Source organism: Mycteria americana, assembly GCF_035582795.1.
Source record: "Mycteria americana isolate JAX WOST 10 ecotype Jacksonville Zoo and Gardens chromosome Z unlocalized genomic scaffold, USCA_MyAme_1.0 Scaffold_18, whole genome shotgun sequence".
NCBI lineage: Eukaryota > Metazoa > Chordata > Aves > Ciconiiformes > Ciconiidae > Mycteria > Mycteria americana.
In genome coordinates this window covers 10,169,873-10,189,657 of record NW_027445436.1, presented here as the reverse complement: position 1 = coordinate 10,189,657, position 19,785 = coordinate 10,169,873, and the positions used below count along the sequence as shown (strand labels likewise).

The window sequence follows — 19,785 nt, the reverse complement described above, 5'->3', positions numbered from 1 at the left end:
CCTTGTTCAACCATGTTCATAGGACATTTTTTTGAGTAACTCTCCCTTGAAATTCACCCATGTGCCTCTCTCTGTCCCTTAAGGTTGGGAGAGGTGTTGGGGAGGAGGTAGTTCTAGGGTTTCCCTTTTCTTATCCAATGTGTCATAAACCTCATCTGCTTTTACATATATTTGATTTAAACTGGTGTAAACTCTTTGACTTCCAGGAAACTTGTGGGTGCAAATGAAAGGACATACAGACCTCAAGTCCTTTATTCTGTGTTCAGTTCCCTTCACAATTATTCTCAGAGACTGACAACCCCCAACTGCTCCAGCCATGCACAAAAAGCCTCCACACAGTTATAGAAACCTTCTGTTCACTCATTTACACTTTCTCACTCTCTCTTCTAACTTAAAAATATGTTGCTACTTCTGGAGCCCAGTTTGAATTCCTCCTCATGGAGCATACACAGCAGTTATCTCTCCTGCTGTATTTATAAACCGTTGACTGACACAGGAGCTTTTATTCTTGCCACAGCTTTCCCTCCTGATGACACATTACCCAACCTCCCTGTTTAGACCTCATGCCGAATGTTAAAAGAGCATCAGACAGCATTCTCTTCACCAAAAAACAATCTGAGATAACCCTATGTAGAAAAGGCAAACTTGTTTTCAGAGACAAAGCAGGCAAATATGCAGAAAAATGGATTTCTGTACCTGTCAGTAGGACAGTGCATTTCAAGATTATTGCACCAATTTTTGCTTGTTAAAACGTGAGCTTTTTATGAAAAACTTAGTGCACCTGTATATTTCCCAGGTGTGAGTCAGAGACTTGAAAAATTGGCCTTAAAATGTGATGGCGTGTCATTTCAGGGATGTTTTCCTTTGTCTGGAGCTGTGTGCACATGAATTCATTTCCAGGCAGACACTTTTCAACCTGACAACAACAGTGTGCTCTGTAGTGAGATCCATCTCTCAAATTGCTAGCAAATCACAGGACACATTTATCCTGGCAACCTCCAGGACTATGATTTTTGCCCCCTGCTTCAGGCTTTGAAGAGGAACCATATTAGTCCCAAGAGCCCTTCAGATAAACACACTTTCTCAGACTAAACACTATAGTCTGATGACTCACTCAGGCTGTTATCTGAGATCCTTCTGCTTATTATCTAAACATGCTGCTCTAATCCTGAATCAATGGAAGTCGAATTTCAAACTACACTACTGCAGCTTATCTCAAGGAAATGTAAAATGCCTTTTTGGCAGTAATTATATTTTAATGGGCCTTTACAGCATGTTCTTTTAAGGGGAAAATAATTTTAGTGCACTTTCTGCTAGGTACTGTAGTGAGTAAATGAAATCCATTTTATTTTTAAAGCATAATGGTAGTGAACTAAGTAGCAACCATTAACACAGTGTATTAGGTGAAGAACATTAATTTTATTTTCTTTATATGTTGTTTCACAGGCTGATGATGACATACTTAGAAAGTCAAACGACAGCACTGCAAATTTGATGGATTCTCAAGACAAGCTGTTCTGTACTTTCCAGGGAGAACTAAAATCTCTCCCATGACCAAGTAATTTTATTTGGGAATGGACAGATTTTGAAGAAACATTTATTTGGCACAGATATTGAGTGAAAAAAAGTTTCCAGTAAATCATAGATGAAATTGCAGACCTGACTCCAATTTCCTTCAAATTATGGGCAAAATATTCTTTGGCTTCAGTGGGAAAAGATCTAGGCATATACTGTCAAAAAAAGAGTGTATTAGTTTAGCAGGAACAGGCAACTAGCAACTAAGATTCCCAACTTCCTTTCCCATCCCTGTCAATGAATGAATCATGGTGCAATAAAGAATTAATCAGTTTGTATTTCTAGATCTGCATTTATCTTTCTGACAAACAGGTGCAATAACATGTTGCAGGGAGGAGGCATTTAGGGTGAACATCAGGGTTTATTGAGTCTAGCGATACTGATTTTCTGCCCCTCACTACCATTCCACTTCAGTAAAGTCAATCCTAGTGGTTCCATATTGCAGGTGGAGGAATACTTTCCAGTGTTGTCTGTTCTTTTTCAATAAATTCTTTTTTTTTCCTCTTGAAATGCTTTCTCTCTCTCTGTTCTTTGTCTTTCTTTAACTAATAACTTCCAAAAATAGAAAAATAGCCAATGATACTGCTGAATGTTTACTTTTTGACTTTTTTAATAAAATAAGAACATTAAAAAGGATAAAATACTTTATTACAAATTCTGATAAAAGTAGCAAAATCCTTTTCTCTTCTTTCCAGATCTTTCCTTGTAGTATTTCCTGGGTTTTTTTTGTTGTGGTCTGGTGTACATTGTATGGAAAACACCTATATAAGTACATCCCATATGCTTAAACTTCATCCAGGTCCTCCACAAGACTATGATTATGTAAATTTGCCTTTTCTTCTAACATTACAAATTGTATTGTATACTTTTTCTTCCCACTGTTGAATGGCACTGAAGCCCTTTGAAGTTACTTCCAGCAGATGTCAGACATGCTCTAAGTGCATCCTGATTTCTTTATATATATGCAACTGTCCTAGATAATCTCACTAGGAATTACATTTTACAGAGGTTTGTCTATCTTGTTACCAAGCAGCTCTACACAGACCAGGGACTCCAGTGGATAGAAAACTGTTTTCTACCTGTACCAATTTTCACAAAATTCACATCAAAAAGGTATTTCTAGGACTGAAAACTTGGCTTGCATGCTGAGAAAACTAGCATGTGTGGTGGCACTGCCTGGTGCCATTTGACCTGACAATAACAAATGACCAAGAGAAGGGTCTTTTGCAGAGCGGGGTGTTAATGCTTCTCAGGCAAAGTGAGTTGTCCCAAAGAACCGTAATTTAACAAAACTTATTTGTCTTTTATGCTATTCTGTAGCTGCTGGATACTCTACCAATACATTGAATGGAGGTGTCTCCAGACAAAAACAAAAGAGAGCAAAAAGTTACATAGTCTTATCTGAATCATCCAAACCTTTGAATTGCAAAACTGCATGAGATATTTGTCTGGAAGAGGCTTTCTAAAGATGTTATTTTCATTTCACACTAGCAGGAGGGGGCTGGAAAAGCCTAAAAACAAAAGACATCTTTCACAGCTGAAGTTCCAATAGTTTTGCCCCAGAACCTGGAAGTGGCATCTGCCCCCCACCAATAAAAAAAAAGAAAAGAAAAAGTAAACCTCAGTAAATTTTGAACTCCATTGCTTGTCACCTCCTCTTTATAATCTGAGGAATGTTATTACATCTATCCAAATTTTTAAAAGAGGAAGTGAAGAGCAAAGTAGAAATTCAAGACAATAATTAGTGAAAATATGGAACATTTTCTGTTGTTTTTTTTTTAACTGGATATATTTCAGATATGTATTTTTCTTGCTTCCATAGGAGCAAGCTTGCATAGCTTGCATAGATTTTTGTGCATGCTTTTATTTTGTGCCTAATGGCTGAGGAGAAAATATTGTTGCCACGGGAGTTCCATGTCATTATCATCAGAGCAGCAGGATGATGTGAAACAATCCATGCCAGGGAGCAATATTTTCTTTTAAAAAGTCAAAACTCAAAAGATTAGCAGTAGCTGCATCGGCTGTACCTGTGTAAGAAATCAGATCTTCTCTTACTTACAGTGAAGTACCTGAGTAACACCTTGAAGCAAGCTGAAGAAGTCAGACTCCACTAACTTTCAGAATTGCAGATGAGTTGTGTCCTTGTGTTGGACAGTCTTGGAATATCTCAGAAGCTACTCAGCATCTTTCAGGATCTATTGATCTAACCTAGATACCTCATGACTACAGTTTTGGAGCTCTCTCTTTGGCCTTACAGCTTTTTTCTAAAGAAATGAAAACTATACCGCCATTTTATAGGCAGACACAGAGGCTATGGATCTGAAAATGGAACTTGGTATAATTTACCCCACTGGGTGTCATTTACCCCACCAGAAGTGAATTAGCTTCAGTTAAACTATTCCTCATTTACTTTAAATCTTAGTAATGGATCTGGATGAAATCTTTAGTGTATGTTGAATGTATGAAGTGATGATCAACTCCATAAAAAGTTAGATATTTGTTTGAATTGTTAGAGGACAACTGGTCCCACTGAACATCTCTTAGTACGGGATAGCTACATTGCATGTGAAGGTACCTTAGAGACATTTTGTGAACTGCTCACAGTTGAGGTGATACATGTTCCTGCTCTTTCAGCTAAGGCTCTGTTCCCACAAGTCCCCAGAAGGTCACTGAGAGCGGTGTTGCAGGACTGTATAGATGCCAATCCAGTGACTATCTCTGTGCATGTAATGCTACTTAGTTATCTCATCTGCACTAGAAACATTAGTGCAAATGCAAAGAAAAAAGAACAGTGGGATGTCCTTCATGCTGGAAGTCACAGGGACATGACAACTCAGTCCTTTTGTGTCACAGTCATACCAGATTTTAATATTGTAAGCAATACAAAATCAGTGCAGCTATAACATTGCTATTGGTGATGATTTATGTAGTTGCAAGGGAGCACATCCCTCAGATAAACATTGAGCTAAATTTCAGTGGCAGAAATGAGCACACAATTGATTAAATGGCTATAAAAGTCTGAAAAAGCCACTCTGCAGGTTGTTTACTTCTTCCCCTCCCCCCCTCCCTTCGCATTCTTAGTTCAAATTATATCTCTGGTGATGAGTAGGGCACAAGGGAGGGGAGAAAAATACCTATGTTGTGGAATTTTTAAGGTAAGCACACTTGTTATGGAAGTCATCATGAGAAAATATATATGCAAGCCAGAATATCATTTGCAGTCATTTATTAGAGCAATGAGGTGTCTGACTCCATAGCTTCCTGTTTCACTTCTGCAAGGCTGCACAAGCCTCACTGGGGAAGATGGCAAGTCTGCAATCCCCATGTAAGCTGACAAGAGCTTGTTTGAATCCCTGGTGAGCCCTTGCTTGCAGCTGCAGTCATTACCTCTTCACTAGTGGGTTGTTGTCTTTTTTTTCCTCTGCTGTTTACTAAACTGTAATTACCGAGCTATTAATTCTTTCCCTTTACCATTTATGATGCATTTGTGATAAAAGGTGAAAATTAGCTTTATTCTTTCTTGCATACCAATGAGGAGGAGGGAAAAGTATTATATGGTGATGATAAACCAAATGCAGTTGGGGGTTTTGGAGGTAGTTAACAATGAAGATTGCTTCAGTGCCTGCATTTAAGAGAAAATTACTAAGGTGTTTATCCCTAAGAGAGAAACCATTAGCATTAATATGAAAGAAAAAGACAGTTCTCTGAGTTAGGGAGTGTAGCACCAAGGCATTTTTACTGGCAATGTGGAGAACTGATATGGTGATTTCATCCATATTTTGGGGTGAATGAAAAGTAGATATCATCTCCCAGGTGATGGACTGCATATTTTCATTACTGCATATGACAAACCATCTTTGGAAGAGCAGGATTAATAAAGTTAAGAAAAGCACAGTTGCAGCAAACTGGCAAATATATTATCACCTGAAGACAGGAGGGCAATTAGAGTGGGAACACTGGGAACATCAATACAGAGAAGCTACTTCTGGAGGGAGGGTCTCAGTGCCAGTGCAGGTTATTTTGTAGTTCCTTAGTGAGAAAGAAGGGTCACTGTGTGATGCTATTTTTTGAAGTCTTGAGTTATTTTATTGCAAGTTGTTCTAATTTGCCTTTTTTTTCCTTATTTATTTTTCTTTACTTATTTTTTCTACCAGGCAGATGTGGTTCAATCTTACTTTATAAGTAAGTCAGCCATGATGCCCAACAGTATGTGAATACAGAATAGCAAGTGCATACAAAATGTTGAGCTGTTAGCAAATAGGGCAGTGCAATAGTGATCCACCAGCGTTCAGGGTGTGAAGGGACATCTACACCTGCCTTTCATGAGACTTAATCCTGCATGGTCTGTGACTGCGAGCAATATCAGATATTATGGGAAGAAGTATCATAGCTGAAAAGAGAAGGGGAACCTGAATCTTTAAGCTCACGTGTGGGAAATGACATGAATTCACAAGTGATGAAAACAGATTGTGGCCCACAATGTTTTAAAGAAGTCAGTAATCAAACTAACCTCACAAACCAGTGATTTTCAGAAAGGGTGAAAATTTAGACATACCAATTCAAAGTCTCAGACTCATCTGAATGAAGATGAGACTAATGTCCTCATGAATTAACCTGATATAGTAACTCAGATTAAGAAATGAAAGTCTTTATTTTTAATTAATTCATTCTTTATATTCAGGACTCCAGAGGTTCATAAAGTCTCCAGTAGTCAGAGATTAAAGATGTATTAACTGGTGTGAAGGAATCCATCTCTTTCCATGCAAATACATTAGTCTTGAGAAAGAATCCTGAACTGAGGTCTAGTGTAATACCAGCTCCTGGCTGGGACTGAAGACCTGTTTCTAGAGGGAAAAGGTTGATGCTGAAGAACATAAGTGTGAGGGAAGGGTAGGAGAGGGAAACTATTTTAGAAAGTTTTCAGCCAAAATTTTGCAAAAATTAGGTATGTAAGACTGTTCTTGCATTTCATGTTCAGTGCGAGTCTGATCATGTTTCTTAAATTGCCAACCATCCATCACTCAGCTTGGACCATCTTCTTGCCCATAGGCAAGGTCTTGAGGTGCTCCCTCTCATTCAGTCTACCTGGGTGAGATTATCTCCTCAATTTCCAGAGTGTACACAGACCACCAGAAAACCCTGGAAATTAGCAGCTAAGAAATAAAGTTGCTACTTGTCACAAAACTGAAAATCATACCTGTCTCTTGAAGTAAAGATCACCTGTTATGAATATTCTCCTTCTTTCTGCCTGTTTCCCTTTCCAGGTAAATAAATTAGCTTAAACAGGGGGAGGAGTGGCCAGATAAATAGGCACTGATTTCAACAGGGTTCAACGGGGTTGCTGCTGGTTATCTTCTAAATTACAGATTAATTTTGGTATCTGTCTCAGCTTTTTACTTGTACATTCCCAGAGTTAAGAAAAGGCTACTGATTTTGTACAATGTGGAGTTCATAATATTGCCTTGGAAGGCTGTCAGATTAAGTTCAGAAAGACATTAGTCTGCTAGGAACATGGACTGCATCTTTTATCTTTATACTGTTCCCATCATTGGTGATGTGCATTTTGTCCCTAGTACAAATTTACAGAAGGAAAGGGATATTGCTGTTTTATAACAGAAGCAAGGATTCCTTCCTGTAATTATAAGGCATGAGACACTGACTGATCATTAATCAAGGGACTGATTATAATAATAATCCACTTCCACTGCAGGCTTATGGGCTAATTCTCATTTATACTAATCCCATTTTGAACTGCTCCTGGATCATTACTAGAGCAGGCAAAAAGGGTCGTGAGGGAGGGGTTTGATGTACAACCAGAACAGTGTAAAGACTTGATGAAGAGAAGAATCAGTCCCTGTCCTCCAGTATTTAAGCCAGAGCCTCTGTATTTTCTTTGGTCTGTGTCTGAGCCGTTATTCAGCTCCCTTCCTCCCAGTGATGTGGCAGATGGTTTAGGCTGGCACAGGTGGCTGAGTACCACCTGCTGCAAACTTTTCTGTATCTTTTGCTATGTAACTCCTTTTGTTGTTGCTTTTTGCAAAGGATGACTGGAAATAGAAGGGAAGCAAGAAGAGAGTGCAAAGTGATGCTGATATTGCTCAGTACTTGCTTGTTTTCTGTTCTGTCGTTGCTGGGAACCTATAGCTGGTACATGCTAGAATCCTGTGAGCAAAGGCAGCAGGTTTGAAACTTTGACTTCTGTGATGGAAAAAGTGTATTTGTTTGTTATCTCCTAATGTAACTTAACCCATGCTGATAGATAGCGTTTCCCACTGCTGAGTGCTGTGAAGGCAAAAATCCTTCGTTGGCTTTAGGCACTAGATGTTAGTTCCTCTTGAACTTTCGAACTCCGCTGGAAATAAAATAGCCTTGTAGAAACTAAATGAAAAGTTTAAAATGAAGAGCAGGACAAGCCTTATCATCCAAATGCATGAAGGATATGACTGGGCAGGGGCTGTGGCTGATATTGTGGACCTCAGAGGCTGGGATTGGTATTTAGTCCCTGTTAAGGTAGTGAGAGAGGTACGAAGGAAAGTCATCCCTGGTATCTTAAACACTTCTCTGAGGATGGGTTGAATTACTCTCTGGAGTTGATATCTCTCTCTCCTGACTGTAGAGAGAGACTTGAAGACTTATGTAGAATAGGTGACTACCTCTTCAGTGGCAGAAAGCAGATGAAACAAGTCTCATCCTTTGCATCTAGATTAGTAGCAGTATTATGGTGGTTATAAGATATAATAGCCACCCAACTTCCTATCTGGATGCTTTCTCATTTGAAATGTAACTGCTGCAGGTTTCTTTCTGCTTGCTTTTACAAATAAGCTTTTAAAAGCTACTTGCTTTTACCCCCCCTCCCCCCAAAGACTAAAAAATTAGTGAAAACCAAATAATTATCACAGCACTTCTCACCAGTGTACTTTCCTTAGGTAAAACTATTTCAGGAGGTAAAAGAAAAGCAAAGCACACTTTATGACAAGCAGTGCCAGATGAATGATATGTAATCCCAATGAAGTCAACTGCAATGTTTATGTGTTGTAAGAGCATTTATTAACAGAGAGATATGGGAGGGTTGCACTTTAGCTTTAAAAAACCATTTGCTGCTAAAAAATAATCTTTGACAATATTTGCAAAAACTTTCCTGAGATAAAAAAAAAACCAACAGATTTTTTGTTTACAAAAAAGTTGAGAATTTCTTTTAAGTGAACAATGCATTTTCACATATTTCTTTTATATTGTATGGTCTTTACTTTTGATTCTCTCAGTCACTATTTGAAAGAATCCCCCCCCCCCCCAAGTTTCCTGTGTCCTTTTTGTTCATTTTACCCTTGTTTGTTCACTGTCATAGATGAACAATATCCTGCCTGTTTCCAAGAATATACCCCCCCCCCAGTGTTCACTAGAAATGTAAAAAAAACCCCTTCATAATAAGAATGACCCCTGTGGTAATCAGGGAGACAGCTTTGATTAAGAACATCTGTTAGCAGATTCCCAGTTCTAAAGTCAAGCAGAACATAAGATGAGAAGTTATAGAAAGTGGCATTTCTCAAACTGTGAGGCTGACCTCCCTGGGGAGACTCTGACCTCTTCCAGAGATACAAGCCAAGATCATAAAAAAAGAACAGACATCAAAATGTGTGGAGTGTGTGTGTAGTTTGAAAAACATGACACCCTTGTTTCTGAGGTGCTGCACCTTTAAATTTCTAAGCACTAGACTTCTGAGGAGTATGGAGAAGGACTGCACTTCTAAGCATTGCACTGTGTTTCCTCCTCAAACACATCAACACACAATTAAAAGGAAGGGACACATATGGTGACCCCCTGCTCATTGCCTGTGTCCTTTTTTTTTTGTTAGTTCTTCTCTTCCCCCCTTTTTCTCTTATCCTTTTGGGGCTGACAAGGCTATCTATTAGCAATGCATGACACGGGGATCCAGGAGAATTGGCTTCAGTTTTGAGTTCTGCTGGTGTAAAAGGGTGATGTGGAAGAGGTTGCTTCTTAAAAATTTCTATTCTGAGTTGGAGAAAAGCTTTTCTAGTCCAGCACTCTTCCTCCAGCATTGTTCAGGAGGAAATACTTAGGAAACAGTAAAGAACCAGGCTTGGCTTCAGTAAACTTTGTGATACACCTTCCTAGATTCTTTCAGTCAGCAAGGTAGGGTTGTCCTGACCTGAACGTTAGATCCAGACTGTTATGTTTGATAGCATGTTTGAACCCATAAACTAATCCTTCATAAGGATCTATGTATCTAAGTGTTGTCGTGGTTTAACCCTAGCCGGCAACTAAGCACTACACAGCCACTCACTCACTCCCCCCCCGGTGGGATGGGGGAAAAGAATCAGAAGAGTAAAAGTGAGAAAACTCGTGGGTTGAGATAAAGACAGTTTAATAGGTAAACCAAAAGCCGCGCACACAAGCAAAGCAAAGCAAGGAATTCATTCACTACTTCCCATGGGCAGGCAGGTGTTCAGCCATCTCCAGGAAAGCAGGGCTCCATCACGCGTAATGGTTACTTGGGAAGACAAATACCATCACTCCAAACATTCCCTCCCTTCCTTCTTCTTCCCCCAGCTTTATATATTGAGCATGACATCATATGGTATGGAATAGCCCTTTGGTCAGTTTGGATCAACTATCTTGGCTGTGCCCCCTCCCAGCTTCTTGTGCACCTGGCAGAGCATGGGAAGCTGAAAAGTCCTCGACTAGTGCAAACATTACTTAGCAACAACAAAAACATCCTTGTATTATCAACACTGTTTTCAGCACAAATCAAAAACATAGCCCCATACTAGCTACTATAAAGAAAATTAACTCTATCCCAGCCAAATCCAGCACAATGTAGTCTATCTGACTTTGCTGCTCAATGCCTTTGTTTCTTTTTCTGGAGACATCAAGATACTGATCTTCTTTGGAAAGGATTCTTATCTCTAATGAAAAAAAGAAAACATAAAAGTCCTATTTATATGAAAACAATATGAATTTTAAAACTAATTTAAAACATTGCTCTCTCTGAAAAGCTTTTTCTTGCTCGTTATGAAAAGTGGAATAAAAGAGGATAAATCAAGATGACAGAGAGAAAACAGAGGATAAGTATTTTCTTCTTTGCTAAGTTGTTCTCCTAACAGTTAATAGGAAAAGCAAGAATATACAGAAGGATGAAATGTGGAAACAGTGACAGTCTCCCAAGGATCAATATGGAAGTATTTCTTGGGCATGAATGGATTGGATTATGAAAGCCAAAGTGTTGCTGGAGTTGAAACTTTTGAGAGATGTAAAAGGCAACGAGATAGGTTTCTACAGGTACACTGGCAACTAAACAAAGACCAAGAAAAATGTGGGATTGATGCTGAAAGGAGTGATTGGCCTAATGATGACGAACACAGAAAGGACTAACACACTTAGGACTTCCTCTATCCATAAGGCAAGGACATAAGGCAAGGTTTGCTCTTATGCCTCCCAGGTCTTTATGCCTTTCAGGAAAGTTTGAGGAAGAGATACTACCCTTAGTAGAGGGGGATCAACAAGGGACAAGTTAGTTAAGCTGGGTGTATGCAGTTTGATACAACAGGATGGGATGCATCTGAGCATGTTGAGGGAGCTGCTCTATGTCATTGTGAGGCCATTCTGTCATCTTTGAAAAATCATCTGAGATGCCCAATAACTGGTAAAAGGCAAATGTCACATCCATTTAGGAGCAACCTAATCATTGGGAGATTTTCTTGCTAACTTTCTTCAACAGGTAGACATATATAATCTTATGAGAATTGGTATCAGGTTTTTTCTGCATTCAATTATAATGGAAAAAGAAAAGGAAAAAGTTATGCTGCCTTCTTTCAACTTTTAGAAAAGTTTTATTTTGTTTCTATCCAGACTTGATGCTTGTTCTCAAGTATAACATCTCTCCCAAGAAGAATGGTGATTTTGTTTCAAAAGATTTCTTATCACACTTTTCAGTTAAGTCCTAATCATAATACACAAGAGAGTATTAGAGATTCATGTCAAGCTGCAAAGTGCTATAAGCATGACAAATCTTCACTTTAATTCTCAGAATTTATTTCCTTTTGAGGAGGTATGATTTCCTTCTGTCTCTTCCTTTTGGCATTTACTGACTTGGGTATGTTTCATATTTTCCCCCTATTGAGTAGCAAATGGCATCTAGTACTATTCCTGATTAATTTTTTAAAAAGCTACTTTTACAGCAGGAAACAATTAAAGAAGATATTAGTGTGCCAGCTGCACAGATACACTGTTGCTTATTTTATAAGAGAACCATGCAAAATATAAAAATAAAACCACTGAAAAATCTGTAAAACATTTGGGTCTATCTCTATGTACCTCTGAATATCCACAAAACCCAGGTGAACTTGGATTTTGATTTTGCTTACTGTAGAGATACATGTAAACTGCGAAATCTGGAGTAGGACATGAATTAAAAAATGAACAAAGAGATTTAATTACATCTTAGTCCTTTGTCTTGTATATATGATATGCATATATTATCGCAAGGGTTATAGTATGTTTATTGGAAATTATATTTCCAATATAATAAATTATATTTATTCTTTTTCTTAGTATATATTATTATGTTGGGGTTCTTGGTGAATGGAATAAAAAAACCTCACTTTTTTCGAAATCCAAGAAAAGGCTTATTTATGTTTGACCTTGGGGTCCTTGACTCTGTAATGAGCAACCATGCCAAGGGTAAAAAGTTGAGAAGTGAAAGTCAACATCAAAAAATAAAGGAAATTCCTAACTGAGTTAACAACAGAAAACCAAGTGGATATCCCCAATCTAGTTTGCATAGAATAATTAATGCCTCTGAAAATGGATCACTGCAAACATGACACTAAAGTATTTTGGCTGTTTAGTCTAATACATCAGCAGCAATAACATGTCATAATAAAAAATTGCAGAAGTAAATTAATTCATATCCTTAAAGTCATAATTATGGCCAGGCATGAACCAGAATGTGTAGGTAAATGACTCCAACTCAAGAATGGCAGTGCCTAAAAGCTGAGCACTTTGTCCCTTTAGAATGATTCACAGTGTGTAAAATTAGGAACCCAGAGTCTCCTGGCAGTCAAGGAAAGTCATTAAGCATTCCTGGGGAGTGATCCTAGGCGTCCTCATGCTGCAGAAAGTCACTTACTGTGAGTAACTTACTTAAACAGGGATATGTGACCCAATTCCTTCTTAGTTTGCCATAAATGGCTATAAATGAGTGTACAAAGTTCTGAGCACTTCTTAGAGGTAGATCAACTCACTAAGCAGAGCTCATTCTTTGTAAAAGGCTGTGCAGAATAATCATACAGTGTTACAGTAGTTGATTTATGAAATCGTTAACTCATGAAAACAGGACATCCGGGCTGGGATTTAGGTTCCATAACAAACCATCTACTTTTAGGTGTCTACATGGGAGCTAGCGGCTCCATTCAGTTGTATAAATGTTCAGCTCACTCTAAAACCAAAAATAGATAAACAAAAATTAGATAATTAGATAACTAAAGAGATAATTATTTTTCATCAGCAGAAGCAATCCATTGTCCAAGCAGTCCATTGATTGCATTGTCTAACTTACCATTATCTACAATGGGAGCTTAGATAGTGGCCTGCAGCTACACATAGACAGCTAAATTCAGGAGCCTTAATCCACAAGTTTAACTCCACATAAGGTTTCCATTGTCTGCTCAGCCTGAAGGGATCCTGGCCTTGTTCAGCTCCTCCTACAAAGGAGACTACCCTACTAATTATGGTGCAGAACAGTTCTAGGTGATTGATGCAAAGAGAAGAAAATCGGGGGCACGGAGGGGTGTGGAGAGACCCTTGTTCTGGCAGGAAAGCCTGAGATCTGAGGGTAAGGGAGAGGGAGTATGTCTCTGTGTTTAGTCATTAACACTCCCTACCCATAATTTGGAGACCTTGGGTATGGGCTCCAGTTTGGTATTGCATTGTTTATTAATACAGTGACTATCTAATGTAGATGGCAGGCAAAGACCTGGGAACAGAGACAGATCTCCATTCATTGTCTCGCCTGAACCAGCAGAGTATAGAATCCTTTTTGTTTGACATCTTCTGTGTTTCTCCCCACTGCTGCCCTACTTCTTACACATCCAGTTTCAAGAAGATGGGATAGAATATGTACTGATCCACTCTATGCTGTAGCTTGGTAGTTAATAAACTCTCCTGGGATGCCAGTGGTGATAGTTTAGACATTTTGAATTTGTAAGTCTCAAAGCAGAATCCTACCCTTAAATTTCCTATTAGTCTGCTATTTTGGAGCTTAGTCTATGAACTTTTTCCTGTAGCAGGTGAAATATTTTGAATGATATATAAGAAAGCCCTTGGGTAAAAGATACATCATGAATAAATGATAATGGTCAACATGAAAGTCTATTCACAGGAAGTATTATCAATCAACATGAGTGACTATTGAGAGAGATTTAAGGCTGAGACTTTTAAAAGAGCATAAGCAATCCATTTCCCTTCAACTTTCAGGAAGAACTGAGGATATATATATAAAACCTAAACTGTTTTAAAAATCCTGGCCTAAATTCTCAACAGAGTAAAAAATACAGGACTTGATATTGCATCCTGCTGCTCATAGAAATGGTCCAATGTTGATATGTGTATTCCTTGCTTTATCAGACCTTCCTGCATCTTAATATCTCTGGAGAACTGATTCTGTCAGGAGGATTCTGATCCTGACTGACTGTTGCCATGGTATTGGGTTATTCTGGGCTGTGATCAAGAAAAGCAAACAAACTTGAAAAAGAAACAGACTTTAAAACACATTCTCAAGCCACAGTGCCTGAGACTAGTTTTTGAAAACTAAATCTTGATTTTTGTACAATGTGGCAGTTGTTAAATACTTCTGAAAAACCATACCGATAACCAGAAGTGTTGCTGTGAGAATAAATACATACATAAATAGAGGAAAATGCAGGAGGAGAAAATTGGGCCAATTCTCATGCTATTTGAAATTGTTCATTTTTGTTTAATGGTACTATCCCACACTGAATTGAAACCCCCAGCTTCTCTGAGAGCATTTGAAAGAGTAGAACTTTTTGCAGATTATATTCCTGTTTTACTAGGCACTATTCCAAAGCTGGTGGAAGTCAATGAATGTCTTTTTTATATTACTGAGCTTTTGAAGTGAGTGCATAATAAGGAGTTTGTCTCCCATCCCTAGATAGTAATATAGCTCTTCTTTTACACCTGTTAGCATTCATTCAATTGCAAGTCATCCATGTTTACCAAAAGTGCTGCAGAAGGTTCTAGAAATACATGAGACAGTATTTTCTGTATGCAGCCGCTGGCGTAATAAGTTCATATTCTTAGAGGACAGAGTTCCCTTGATGGGAAAAGGAAAAAAAAAAAAGGTCCTAAGAGAAATCCTGGTGGTGTATTATCCAGGATGATGATCCCAGAAGGATGCACAAGTTTCAGCAAGCAGTATTTAAAACAGAAAACAAGCTATGTGGAATTATGTAGGGAATGGGGGAAGTTTTCAGCAAGTTCGTTATTTATAGATGGATAATTTTTTTGCCAAATTACTGAGCATGTACTTCCTATTCCACAGGCAGAATTCACAGCCATGAGGGACCAATACATGCGATACGGAGAAGGCTTCATTATCTGCTATTCCATCACAGACCACCAATCCTTTCAAGAAGCTGCTGAATTTAACAAACTCATTTATTGTGTCCGGCACACCTATGACATCCCCTTAGTGCTGGTGGGAAACAAAATAGATCTTGAAGAGTTCAGACAGGTAAGCAACTTCTCTGCTGTTTTTGGCTTGGTTTTCCTTGGCTACCTCAGGGATTTCGGTATCATATGTTGTACAATACTACTGAGAATTATTAGCACAAGATGAGGTTTAATCAAAGAGCAACACACTAGGATTGGTAATAAATTAAAGACTTAGCAGTACTTTTCATTCATATGTTATGGATCTTAAAGTAGTCTTGGCCAATCACATCCAAATGTTCTTAATTTTTACTTGAAAAGGAATCCCACTATTTTCATTGGAAGTTATATATATGTTCAACATGGAAATAGATTCAGGCAGGATCTTTGAGGCAAAAAACCTGTTTTCTTTGCAAGTTACCAACAATTAAATACAGATTTTTCCATAAATGTACTAGATTCAATTAAAGGTTTCTCAAACTCAGACTGAAAAAAATTCTAGTTAAAATAGATAAATGCGTATAAGATTATCTTTGCCTGAAAAGCCAGTGGCTTTGTTATTAGAGTGTTCAGGTAAGATAGGGACATGCAAGACTTTAATTCACTTTGATTTGTATACAAGATTTGAGCCACCACCACCCATAGAGCAGTAGATTTCTTTGACTATGAGGGCATTGACTGTGGCTCTCTCAAAGTCTTTAGTAATCTTTGCTCACTCTTTTCCTTTTGCTTCCTCTCCACTTCCTCCTTGCTGTTTGTGTTGATGTGTGTGCGCAAGGGAGTGAGTTAGAAAGAGACCATCTTAGAAATGGCTTGGTTGTGACCTGGTACTGAATGGAAAATATCCTTAATCTTAAGCAGAAACTTCAAAAAGGGGAAAAAAAAGATTTTCCTATATGGAAATCTTAAGAGGCTCTTTATACACACTACAATTGCTTTCAAATGACTGACATGTGCAGACATATGTAACAGTTAAATAAAATGTTTTTCAATTCATTAGCTCACATGATCCTGTCTACTCTTTTCCACTTATCTTGTCACTCTTCTCCCCATTTCTTTGTCTTCTTTCTTCTACCTGAAGAAAATCCAAGGCAGTGTTAAGCCTGAAATTAGTCCTGAAGATCTAATGATGTACACTTAAAACTTCACATCTGTTTCCAGATCATTGACTTTCTCCCTAAATCATACTGTGACAAAACCTTAATGGTGACAATCCAGTTGCAGTTTAACATGCAGCTTGAGACTTCAAACAACAGTGCCATGTGCAACATGGAGTACAACCTGTGCAGCTTCTGGGGTACTTATATACCAGATGGGGGAAGGATGTGGATTCAGTTGTTCTGCTGAGCAAACAGGACATTGCACCTGATCCCAACAGAAATGGGATATGATTGATTACCTATAGTTACCTATAGATGAGGTTTTCAGGAATGCTTTATTCACCAAGTAAGTGATATGAAGACTCTTGGAAGAGATTTATATTTGGCACTACCTCTTTCTGATCTTATGTTTTGTTGGGCATTTATATTTTAATCACTGTCAATGCATATAAAAAATATATGCCTGATTTAAATGTTTTACATGCTCCTTGATGATCTTGTCTGGTCTCCCAAAAAGGAAAATTAGTGTGCGTGAATGTCTGAATTGGATGTCACAAACAGCACTCAAGATTAAAGGGCATGGGGAGGCTCTTGGGGATGATATTAGAAATTATGTCTTTGAGGTGTGACAGACACACAAAAAAATGTTATATGTCACTGAAGATCCTGCCTGAATGTGTATCAAGGCAGTTCCAAATTATGGTCCTATTTTTTTTTAAAAGCTTTCAATGAGCCAGGATTATAGGTCTTCAGAATCTTTTCCTCCATAACCCCTCTACAACTGTCAAGAAACACACCAATGTCAGGAGGGTTTTCTCAAATATTCTGCAATCCAGACTTTGAGCCATGGGACACCCTTACATCAAAGATTAGTAAGATAATACAATGCAGATGTGCTCCTTTGAATAAAGCACTTGAATATGACTATGTCTACATGTTAGTCTACTACAAAGTAGCATGAGCCAACAGGAATAGAACTGTAGAACAAAACAGTTTATTCTGAAGTCCACATTTTGGGAATTTATTTTTAACTTTGGACTAGCTCTACTCCAAGGCCATTGTCTCCATGATTAGCTGGTGCTGAGGTGTATAAGTTGTACTCCTGGAGCATATCTTCACTTAAATTTCATCCATAGTTCAGGTAATGTTCTCAGAGACCACTCCACAATTCAAAGCAAAGCATGGTTAAGTGGAGGTGATTAGGAGATACTGCTCAGAGTGCCTCTCTGACCTCAAATAAAGCACTAATGTGTGGGAGGTCATCTCTGTGCCTAGCTTTAAGCACATGTTAATGGACTTCGGCAGCTCATTATTTCACTGGGAAGTGAGGTTGTGCTGTATGTTTAACAAACACTGAAATAAGTTAGATCTATGCTTACCCATTAGGTTAAGCAATATCTAAGTAACTTGATGAACTGTGGGAAGGTAGATTGAAAGGAATCTTTTCAAGGTCATGTACTATAGTTATGGCTTCATTAAAAGTGCTTGGATGGTCAAGAGTGGTAGCCAGCTAACTCTGGGGTGACAGACGACAATGGTCTGACAATGTATGGCATTAACATATCAGTGAACAAACAGTGAGGTACACAAACATACCAAATTCAAACAACTGAGAAATAGTAGGTGTCAGAATGCAATTTGCCAGACTGGAATTTGGCCAGGGCACCAGGGCTAATATTGTTGCTTTGTTTAATGACATTTTTCTCCTATGAAATTCATTAAAGCTACTGTAATGTTATTCATGGTATTTGGAAACATAACATTAAGTTCAACATTCCCGGGCATCATTCCCGTTTAATGACAATTCCACAACAACCAGACAGGCTGTAGTAGCTCAGTCATACAAAGCTCTTGTTTGAAATGCGATCCCCTACAATTAATGATGTATGTCGCTTGCCTCAAATCTATCAACAGGACTACAAGAATAAAACTAATCTGCAATTAAAATTTTGTGTTAGGAGAAACACTACTGAAAAACAAAACCAACAAGCTTATTATTTTTAAATAATGTTTTTATTTTCTGATGGCTTCAGTGAAATTATTGTTGTCTTTAAGTATGCCTGTCATTTTTAATGTCTTAAGAAATGGGTTTGTCTGTACTCCTTAAAACAAGTTTTAATTACATCCATCAGCCTAAAGAATAAACACTTTCCATTTTCTCTGAAACAATGTGGGGGAACAACTGTGAAACAACTGTGAGGAAAAAATATAATAACTCATTATCTTGATATGCATATTCAATCTGGTGGCAAGGCTCCCTTCATCCTCGATTCCCTTCCACCCATTTGTACTGCAGCTGCATCTGGTCCTTTCTGACCTTGTTCCTTTTTGTGTTCAGAGATTCACTGGGAAAGTGAATGGACATGAATGGTTAAGACATTCATCTGTGTTCATTCCTTGATTTTTAGCCATTGCTCTAAGAAATATTTAAATATTATATGTATTTTATCCCATAGCTGTTGATGTAAAAAATAGAGCACTAAGTGCTTGATTAGATACCATTTTAATTACAGTGCTTTCTAATATTAAAGTCATTAGATTAATAAAGATAGGCTGTATATGTCTTTTAATGTCATTAGAGTTTCAGAAACATTTAGGACCAGCTGATATGTAGTACAATAGATACTTTTACTTTAGGTAAGCTTTGTCACTTTACCCTAGATCAACGTCTTGTTCTTACTGAAGTTTAAAATATGTATGATGGATAAATATCTAATTAAAACACATTCATCTTTAAAAAATACAAGAAACAACTGCTCCTATTTGAGCTCATGCCATGCAAAAGCTAAATTGCAGCTTTTAATTAAAATATTTTATAATAAAGAGATGTGGCACTGCTGAAAGGATGTTTGAAAAAAATATCCATAAGACTTTGCTTACTGACCATTGCAATATATTACGTTCAGCAATTCAGAGGGGAACTAGCTACATAAGCTCCTTTGAATGTGCTGTAGCTCTGAGCTGGAAAGAATAGATACTTTCTAGCAGTTTTTTCAAATTTTTAATGTAGATGTGAGAACCCCTCTGGAAATTTTACCTATATAGAAATCGCATAGCCTTCATGGAGCAGTTTTTCCTATATGCTTTTGTTTGACCCCAGAGGAATAAGCTGTGGGCTCAGATGAGTCCATGGATAACATATTGATGTCCATTGAGTCCAAGGTTATGAGGGCAGCTCACGCTTCATTCAGCTCTTGGCCTCTCTGGGAAGCCTGTCATCAAAGTTGTTAGTTTTGCCAGTACAGTCTTGGTCCTGAAAAGAATTATGCAGTTGTTTACCCTTCCACACATGAGTTGTCTTATTGGCTTCAATCACAAATATGAGCAGGAGCAGTGCTTTTGAAAGCATTTTCTTCCTTTTCTCTCCCCCTACAGCCTCCCTCCTTCAGTAGGAAATATGAAATCAATATGAAATCTGTCTTTC

The 19,785-nt window shown here is 38.0% G+C and overlaps 1 protein-coding gene across 1 annotated transcript in view; it reads left to right on the top strand.

The window, feature by feature from the left end:
- RIT2 (Ras like without CAAX 2) overlaps positions 1 to 19,785 on the top strand; it is a 229,613-nt gene that overhangs the window by 117,035 nt on the left and 92,793 nt on the right. The window contains exon 4 of the mRNA XM_075489012.1: positions 15,152 to 15,343. Within this exon, the coding sequence (XP_075345127.1) occupies positions 15,152 to 15,343 (192 nt within the window). The remainder of the gene's footprint in view (positions 1 to 15,151; positions 15,344 to 19,785) is intronic.